The following is an 8,920-nucleotide window of genomic DNA, read 5'->3' as shown; positions in this document are numbered from 1 at the left end:
GAAAATAAAAAGACAAAAATGTACCTCAACAATTTGCATAATACATACATATATATAGCGAATCATTTTAATTTTATTCTGTTTTTTCATATTTAAATTTTATTCTTTATAAATATATTATGCTAGGTCAATATGGAAAGTCTAATAAATGACAAGTTATTGCTATTACTCAAACTTATCTATAAAAGATTTACATATATTTAATAAATTATTATGTTTCTACTATTAGGTTATCAATCTGGTTGTTCAATAAATATTAATATTTTGTTCAAATATTAATAGGCAAATAATATTATTAATACATTTTAAGCTGCATATTAAACCACAGAGAGGTAAGCCGGATAAGCCAAAGAAGTAATATAATGAAGTCTTCTAAAAGTCCAAAGCGAAGAGCAGTTTTAACCTACAGATCCGGTAGCCAGTCAACAGTACCGTTTATAATCCCTATAAATAGCAACGGCGTCTAGAGCCACAAATCGTCCCGAGTCGTTTCCTTCGGTATCAGATTTGCTTTGAGAGGCATAAGTCAGACTGAGATCTTAGATCTGATTCGCTCTTATCGTAATCGCCAAAGGTATCGCTCCTCTTCTTCTTCTCCTTCCTCTTCGTTTCTGTATTGATTCGTCTTCTCGTCTTCTGTTTTCTGAGTGTTAGTTCTCTCGATCCGTCGGGGTTTTATTGATTTACAGCTTCGTATACTCAGATTTGAAAATTTTCGAACCGTTTAAAACCTTATTGTAACTGGATCTGCGATTGCGTGGCTGAGAAATGAGATTCTGAAGTGTTTCGTTTAGATTTGGAGTATTAGGTTTAGTTCAATTGTAAACGGATCTGGATCTGTTCGTTTTCGAGTCCTTTAACTCGATTCAGGATTTGTTATAGCAGATCTTCACAGATTTGAAGTTGGCTCTTTTTTAACTATACATTTAGGTTTTAATGAACTGTTTAAAGTCAAAGTTTATGCTTTAGCTCTTATCTGCATAAGCCATAAATGAGTGTCTTCCTAGTTAATGATTGCATTATGAACTATTAAGATCTAATCTGCTGAGTCACAGCCCATTTGGTGAATCTGTGAGGATCAGAAGAATCGAATCAGTTAGGATAAGATGCATCTTTTTCTATTCTGTTTTGCGGTTGCTGAGCAATGATTTGGAATCTCTCTAGCTTTTTTTTATGTCAACTTGAGTGTTGTGGAACCAATTGATTCTTTTTTAACTTTTTTAATGGTTTCTTGTTTGTAACATACAAATAAAAGGTTGCTGATTGAGTCTTTCTTATGTTGTTTATTAGCTTTGCAAAAAAAAAAATGGAGACTTTCCTATTCACATCTGAGTCCGTGAACGAAGGACACCCAGACAAGCTTTGCGACCAGATCTCTGACGCAGTCCTCGATGCCTGCCTTGAGCAAGACCCCGACAGCAAAGTCGCCTGTGAGACTTGCACCAAGACCAACATGGTCATGGTCTTCGGTGAGATCACCACCAAGGCCACCGTCGACTACGAGAAGATCGTCCGTGACACTTGCCGCTCCATTGGGTTCATCTCTGATGATGTTGGTCTCGACGCTGACAAATGCAAAGTCCTTGTCAACATCGAGCAACAGAGCCCTGACATTGCTCAAGGTGTTCACGGTCACTTCACCAAGCGACCAGAAGACATTGGTGCTGGTGACCAGGGTCACATGTTTGGGTACGCCACTGACGAGACCCCTGAGCTCATGCCTCTGAGCCACGTCCTTGCTACCAAGATCGGTGCTAAGCTTACCGAAGTGAGAAAGAACGGAACTTGCCGTTGGTTGAGACCAGACGGCAAAACCCAAGTCACTGTCGAGTACTACAACGACAACGGCGCTATGGTTCCAGTCCGTGTCCACACCGTCCTCATCTCAACCCAGCACGATGAGACCGTGACCAACGACGAGATCGCACGTGACCTCAAGGAGCACGTGATCAAACCAATCATCCCAGAGAAGTACCTGGACGACAAAACCATCTTCCACCTCAACCCATCAGGCCGGTTCGTGATCGGTGGACCACACGGTGATGCCGGTTTAACCGGACGTAAGATCATCATCGACACCTACGGAGGATGGGGAGCTCACGGAGGAGGTGCTTTCTCAGGGAAAGACCCGACCAAAGTCGACAGAAGCGGAGCTTACATCGTGAGGCAAGCCGCGAAGAGTGTGGTTGCTAATGGAATGGCTCGTAGGGCTCTTGTCCAGGTCTCCTACGCCATTGGAGTTCCCGAGCCGTTGTCTGTCTTCGTTGACACTTACGGAACTGGGTTGATTCCAGACAAGGAGATACTGAAGATCGTGAAAGAGACCTTCGATTTCAGACCAGGGATGATGACGATCAACTTGGACTTGAAGAGAGGAGGCAATGGAAGGTTTTTGAAAACGGCGGCGTATGGGCATTTCGGAAGGGACGACCCTGACTTCACCTGGGAGGTCGTGAAGCCACTCAAGTGGGACAAACCTCAGGCTTAAGGATTCTTATTATTACTATCATGATTTTAGTGTTTCTATGCTTGTTTCTATCCTTTTTCACTTTTAAACATCTGCTTTCAGCAATAATTAACCCCTCTGTTTTGGGTTTTTATTTTCTGTATTTTTGAATGAAAGTTTCTGGTTTGTCTGATATTTATGATGTTTTCTTCATTGACGACGATATAAGCACCACAATCATAGTCAAAGACTACGAGATGTACTACTTGACAATTGCTACCAATAATAGATATGCCGACCAAGCTAGTGGGTGGTTGAAGGATATAGTAGGGCGGATGGTTTGTTCAGGACCACTAAAGAATAGTACACTTTAGTATACTGAAATTGGATACACTTTCATTACTAGTACATTTGGTTTTAGTTCATAGAGTTTCTGGTCAGAATCCTAGTAGGATAATAGTGTCTATCTATTAGCCTATTAGTGATATTTTTGCAATAACAAAAGGTTTTAAAATTCATCTGAAAAATTAAAATAAAGAAAGAAAATTCTGTTTTAAGTTTTTGTCATCAAAGTTGGAGTAATTAATATATATATTCATAAATTCTTTCAAACATAAAATGAGAGAAACAAAGTAAAATGTGTGTTAAAAAGAAAAAAGAAACAAACTAAAATGTATGTATCAACAATTGTTTCAACAAAATTTTGACTTAATTGATGTAAAATGACAATTATTCGTAAAATAGGGTCATGAAATTTATGCGTACGTAGCTAGCAGCTAGAAAAGATGATAGAAGCTCGATGACGTGGCAAACAGAAGGTTATCCACCAAGAATCGGGTTCGAGGGTAAAAATGTAAATCCAAGCACCTTATCCTCAACGTCTCAATTCTCTCTCTCGTCCTCTTCACTCGACGAACCCGTAAACCAAAGCTCTCTCCTAGCCGGAACCATTGCCACTCCCCGCCGGAAATTCTCCCGGCTCTCCGTCGCAATATGGTGTCTCCACTCTGCGACTCTCAATTACTAAACCACCGCCCTTCGATCTCACCTACACCTTCTCAATCCGTGATCGCTGATCGAAAATTCCTCCGCCATAATCGTCTTCTCAACTCTTCCCCGTTCCTGGGCGCCAAAATCAGAAACGGAATCAAGCTAGGTTTACCAGGATATAGTACTAGTAGTAGCTGCTCTCGTCTTAGGAGGAGGAGGAGGAGCACGAGTGTAAACGCGTCACTAGGTGGTCTACTCAGCGGGATTTTCAAGACTTCTGATAACGGAGAGTCAACGAGGCAGCAGTACGCATCAACCGTCGCCTCCGTTAACCGCTTGGAGACGGAGATTTCGTCTCTTTCGGATTCCGATTTGCGTGGGAGGACTGATGCGTTGAAGCAACGCGCTCAAAATGGAGAATCCATGGATTCACTTCTGCCTGTAACTTTTTTATATTTCTTTCAATCGTTTGTGGTTTTGACATCAGATTGTTTTTGCTTCTAACTGTGGGATTTTCTAATGTTCAGGAGGCGTTTGCTGTTGTGAGAGAAGCTTCCAAGAGAGTCCTTGGACTTCGACCTTTTGATGTGCAACTGATAGGTAAACACAATCTCTGTGGACTGTCACTGTCTTACTTTCGTCGAGTCTTTTGATATGTGAACCGGTAGCATTAGTCAGCTAGTTAATAGTTAAGAGGTTTAGAGGAACAACTTCACCCTGGTCTGCGAAAACAAGGCCGACCTAAACAATATAGGGTCACTCTTAGAGCACCTACTGCTATTTTTACATCTATAATAGAGATTGATAATTCTTCCTCGGGAATAAATAGCAATAGATTGGAGTGGAGTTACTCCAAGAGTGACTATATTGTTTGGACCGGGGTATTTTCGAAGAAAATAGCAATCCTATTTTTTACTCTATATTTATAGGATAATACCATGGAGTAAACTCTATCTCTGTTAACACACTAGAGATATGCGCTGCAGTATTCTGTTTAGTCATATTTATTGCGCCTCTAATAATACAAATCGATTTGGTGCACCATTTTGATTTACTTTTCATTGTTATCTTGCATTTGTTATTAACAGTTTCAACTCGATGTTTTGGTTTAATATGCAGGTGGTATGGTCCTTCATAAAGGAGAGATAGCAGAGATGAGAACTGGTGAAGGGAAAACGCTTGTAGCCATTTTACCTGCTTATTTGAATGCGTTAAGTGGGAAAGGTGTTCATGTGGTTACAGTCAATGATTATCTTGCTCGTAGAGATTGTGAATGGGTTGGTCAAGTTCCTCGCTTCCTTGGATTGAAGGTTGGCCTGATCCAACGTATGTCTCTTCCTTTGGACTCACTTGTTTATCTCTCTTAATAGGAGAAAATATATTAACTTGTTACTATGGCAGAGAATATGACACCTGAACAAAGAAAGGAAAACTATTTATGCGACATTACTTATGTCACCAACAGTGAGCTTGGATTCGACTATCTGAGAGATAATCTTGCCACGGAAAGTAATTCTTGCTTTGTTTTCTCTTTTGTTTCTGGATTATACGAGTTTTCTTTGGATGTCTTTGCTGAGTAGTTAGTTACTGAATGTACAGAGTGTGGAGGAGCTCGTCTTGAGGGATTTCAATTATTGTGTTATTGATGAAGTTGATTCCATACTTATTGATGAAGCAAGGACTCCTCTCATTATCTCGGGACCTGCAGAGAAACCTAGTGACCAGTACTACAAAGCTGCAAAAATTGCTTCAGCCTTTGAGCGGGATATACATTACACTGTAAGACTCTTTCAGTTTATTCTTATGCTGTGTCAAATTATTAGGTGGAGTTGGTCATTCATCTTCCAAATTCTAACTGCTAACTGAGTTTTTTTTGGTGTTGCAGGTTGATGAAAAGCAGAAGACTGTTTTACTAACGGAACAGGGTTATGAAGATGCAGAAGAAATCCTGGACGTGAAAGATTTGTATGATCCTCGTGAACAATGGGCGTCATATCTTCTTAATGCCATTAAGGCAAAAGAACTTTTCCTCAGAGATGTGAACTATATCATCCGAACAAAGGAGGTTCTTATCGTGGATGAGTTTACTGGTCGTGTAATGCAGGTACTTGTTATATCATTTGCTAATTAAACATTACGTAGTAGTAACCCGCTGAACAAGTTGTCTCTTCTGCAGGGAAGACGCTGGAGTGACGGACTACATCAAGCAGTTGAAGCAAAAGAAGGCTTGCCAATTCAGAATGAATCTATTACACTGGCATCAATTAGTTATCAGAATTTCTTTCTGCAGGTTGGTAATGCTTTACTTTCAACATTTTGAATAAAAACACTTCGAGATCATAATGCTTAGTTTATGCTGTGGTGTAGTTCCCAAAACTTTGCGGGATGACTGGTACTGCATCGACCGAGAGTGCAGAATTTGAGAGCATATACAAGCTGAAAACTACAATTGTACCCACAAATAAGCCCATGATAAGAAAGGTTTGTCTCGTATCTTAAGTTCTGAACTTACACCTCAAAACTGGTGGTTCTTCGGATTTGGTCCTCCTAAAATGCATGTTTGTAGGTCTTCTAACTAGATATGTTGAAGTGAGAAAATGTTAAGCATACATTCTAGTTCTGAAAGCACCTGTATTTTGAATTTTGGTGTTTTGTCTTTTCAAACCAGAAGGTGTCATCTTTCCTTGTTAAATCACTTGCAGGATGAGTCAGATGTGGTTTTCAAGGCAGTCAATGGAAAATGGCGGGCAGTGGTAGTGGAGATTTCTAGAATGCATAAGACTGGTAGAGCTGTGCTAGTTGGGACAACCAGCGTTGAGCAGAGTGACGAGCTTTCTCAACTTTTGCAGGAAGCTGGAATAATTCATGAGGTAAGGCTTCCATGTCATTTTGAGAAAATATTTTTTTGTGTCTATGCAGAAATAAATTCAAAATTTATGCTCCGTTAGTATTTAGTTCAAAAATAAAATCTATGCCATCTAAAAAAAGACAAACCAATTTGAAAAATTGAAGCATGATATTCCCTGTGCTAGAAAACTGACAGATGATGTTATATATATGTTGTATAAAAAGGTCCTCAATGCAAAACCAGAAAATGTGGAGAGGGAAGCTGAAATTGTGGCACAAAGTGGTCGTTTAGGGGCTGTAACAATTGCCACAAATATGGCAGGGCGTGGGACAGACATTATCCTAGGTGGAAACGCTGACTTTATGGCACGTTTGAAGCTCCGTGAGATACTTATGCCCAGGTATTATGCATGTTATCAAGTTTACTAGTACTGCGAGCGTGATCCTTTATGCACCCTTGGTATAATTGCTACAGGTTATGTAGATTGTTTTTCGAAGAACCATGGAGTTCATAGTTTCTTTTTTAACTGAAGTGTCATTACATTTTGACTGTTACTGCAGAGTGGTGAAGCCTACTGATGGTGTTTTCGTATCTGTGAAGAAGGCCCCTCCCAAGAGGACGTGGAAGGTTTTGGCCTTTTTCAGCGTCTCTTGTTTGGGTTTATAGCATGAGATTCTAATGGTGTTACTTACACTGAGCTCTACTTTGTAGGTGAATGAGAAGTTATTTCCATGCAAATTGTCAAATGAGAAAGTGAAGCTAGCTGAGGAAGCTGTTCAATCAGCTGTAGAGGCTTGGGGTCAGAAATCATTAACTGAGCTTGAAGCAGAGGAACGTCTATCTTATTCTTGTGAGAAGGTGAACAACTGAGAAATCCTGTAACTTTTATCTTCTTTATATGTTAAAATAGCACTATCTTTAGTCATCTATCTTTGCTCTTTTTCTACAGGGTCCTGTCCAGGATGAAGTCATTGGTAAACTAAGGAATGCATTTCTTGAAATAGCGAAAGAATATAAGGGATTCACAGATGAAGAAAGGAAAAAGGTTGGTTCTGTCACATCGGAGCAGTATGTGAATCTATATTGCTGATCAATTTTTTTTTTCCTGGATTGCTACAGGTTGTGGAAGCTGGTGGACTTCACGTGGTGGGAACAGAGAGGCATGAATCACGCCGAATAGACAATCAGGTTCCTTAAAATGTTTGTTTCATTATTTCCTGTTTAATAACTCTTCTTGAAATTGGTTTGCTTCCTTCATACAGTTGCGTGGGAGAAGTGGACGGCAAGGGGATCCTGGAAGTTCCCGGTTCTTCCTTAGTCTTGAAGACAACATATTCCGCATCTTCGGGGGAGATAGGATTCAGGTGACTGTTTATATCTACGATTTGATCATTCTTCTTGACAATATTCGCCTAAAATGTAAGTTACCATTCAACTCTTTAGGGTATGATGAGAGCATTTAGGGTTGAAGACTTACCGATCGAATCCAAGATGCTTACTAAAGCTCTAGATGAAGCTCAGAGAAAAGTCGAGAATTACTTCTTTGACATTAGAAAGCAACTATTCGAATTTGACGAGGTTCTCAATAGCCAAAGAGATCGTGTTTACACAGAGAGGAGGCGTGCCCTTGTGTCAGACAGCCTTGAGCCTCTGATTATCGAGTATGCTGAGCTAACAATGGATGACATTCTGGAGGTAAACCATTTGGAACTTATGTCATTAAAAACAAGTTTTATTCTATACCTATAGTTTAAACTATGGTTCTAAAAGAAGGTCTAGTAGGCTTCCCTAAAATCTGATTTATACGACTTAAAGCCGGGTTAAAATCGATTTATATTAGTTTATAACCACAAATTTATCTCTTTTTTCATATAATCTTTTTTAAATAGATAATGCATCAAAAATAGTTTTATATGAACATTGGTATAAACTCTGTTGCACCATTTAATAGGCGAATATTGGCGCGGATACTCCAAAAGAAAGCTGGGATCTTGAAAAGCTCATCGCCAAAGTTCAGCAGTAAGAGTTATATTTCTCTTAAGAGAAAAGAAAACACTTCTTTCACATGCATTCACTCATTCCAACCTCTATCAGGTACTGTTATCTGTTGAATGATCTCACTCCGGATTTGCTGAGAAGCCAAGGATCAACTTACGAGGGATTGCAAGATTATCTCCGTGCTCGTGGCCGCGATGCATACTTGCAGAAGAGAGTAAGTTTTATATGGTTCTAAAGTCTCTTTTTCCATCAAGCTGTGTTGTTTTATTAAGCTTTGTTTTTGATACTTAGGAAATCGTGGAGAAAGAAGCACCAGGGCTAATGAAAGATGCTGAACGTTTCTTAATCTTGAGCAATATAGACCGGTTATGGAAAGAACACCTTCAAGCACTCAAGTTCGTGCAACAAGCTGTTGGGCTAAGAGGATATGCGCAACGTGATCCGCTCATCGAGTATAAGCTGGAAGGATACAATCTATTTCTGGAAATGATGGCTCAGATACGAAGAAACGTTATATACTCCATATATCAGGTTCTCTACTCTCTCGCATATACAGTACTCGTTCACCTTTTCTGATTCACTTTTGTGTTTTTTTATCAAACAGTTTAAACCAGTGATGGTGAAGAAGGATCAAGACA

The 8,920-nt window shown here is 39.7% G+C and overlaps 2 protein-coding genes across 2 annotated transcripts; both read left to right on the top strand.

Annotated features, from left to right (window-relative positions):
* Positions 1–420: 420 nt before the first annotated feature.
* LOC130506786 (S-adenosylmethionine synthase) lies at positions 421–2,641 on the top strand. Its single transcript, XM_057001468.1, has 2 exons — positions 421–574; positions 1,291–2,641. Exon 2 carries the CDS (start codon positions 1,307–1,309, stop codon positions 2,486–2,488), a length of 1,182 nt encoding a protein of 393 aa, XP_056857448.1. The 5' UTR covers positions 421–574; positions 1,291–1,306; the 3' UTR covers positions 2,489–2,641.
* A 677-nt stretch (positions 2,642–3,318) lies between these two features.
* On the top strand, positions 3,319–8,916 carry LOC130506785 (protein translocase subunit SECA1, chloroplastic; the record flags this gene model as incomplete). Its single annotated transcript, XM_057001467.1, has 20 exons — positions 3,319–3,877; positions 3,964–4,036; positions 4,556–4,762; positions 4,838–4,941; positions 5,036–5,215; positions 5,322–5,540; positions 5,613–5,726; positions 5,804–5,917; positions 6,139–6,306; positions 6,509–6,684; positions 6,845–6,911; positions 6,996–7,142; positions 7,234–7,329; positions 7,404–7,472; positions 7,547–7,648; positions 7,728–7,979; positions 8,236–8,303; positions 8,379–8,496; positions 8,574–8,813; positions 8,887–8,916. Coding segments are annotated over exons 1-20 (2,982 nt in total), but the record flags the coding sequence as incomplete, so codon positions are not given.
* Between the last annotated feature and the right edge of the window lie 4 nt (positions 8,917–8,920).

Source organism: Raphanus sativus, unplaced genomic scaffold, assembly GCF_000801105.2.
Source record: "Raphanus sativus cultivar WK10039 unplaced genomic scaffold, ASM80110v3 Scaffold3662, whole genome shotgun sequence".
In the NCBI taxonomy this organism is placed as follows: domain Eukaryota; kingdom Viridiplantae; phylum Streptophyta; class Magnoliopsida; order Brassicales; family Brassicaceae; genus Raphanus; species Raphanus sativus.
Note: the sequence above shows the minus strand (reverse complement) of the source record. Positions and strands in the feature narration are given on the sequence as shown.

What these genes read in the sequence shown, in the direction of transcription:
- LOC130506786 (XM_057001468.1), top strand. Translation starts at nt 1,307, where the DNA reads ATGGAGACTTTCCTATTCACATCTGAGTCCGTGAACGAAGGACACCCA.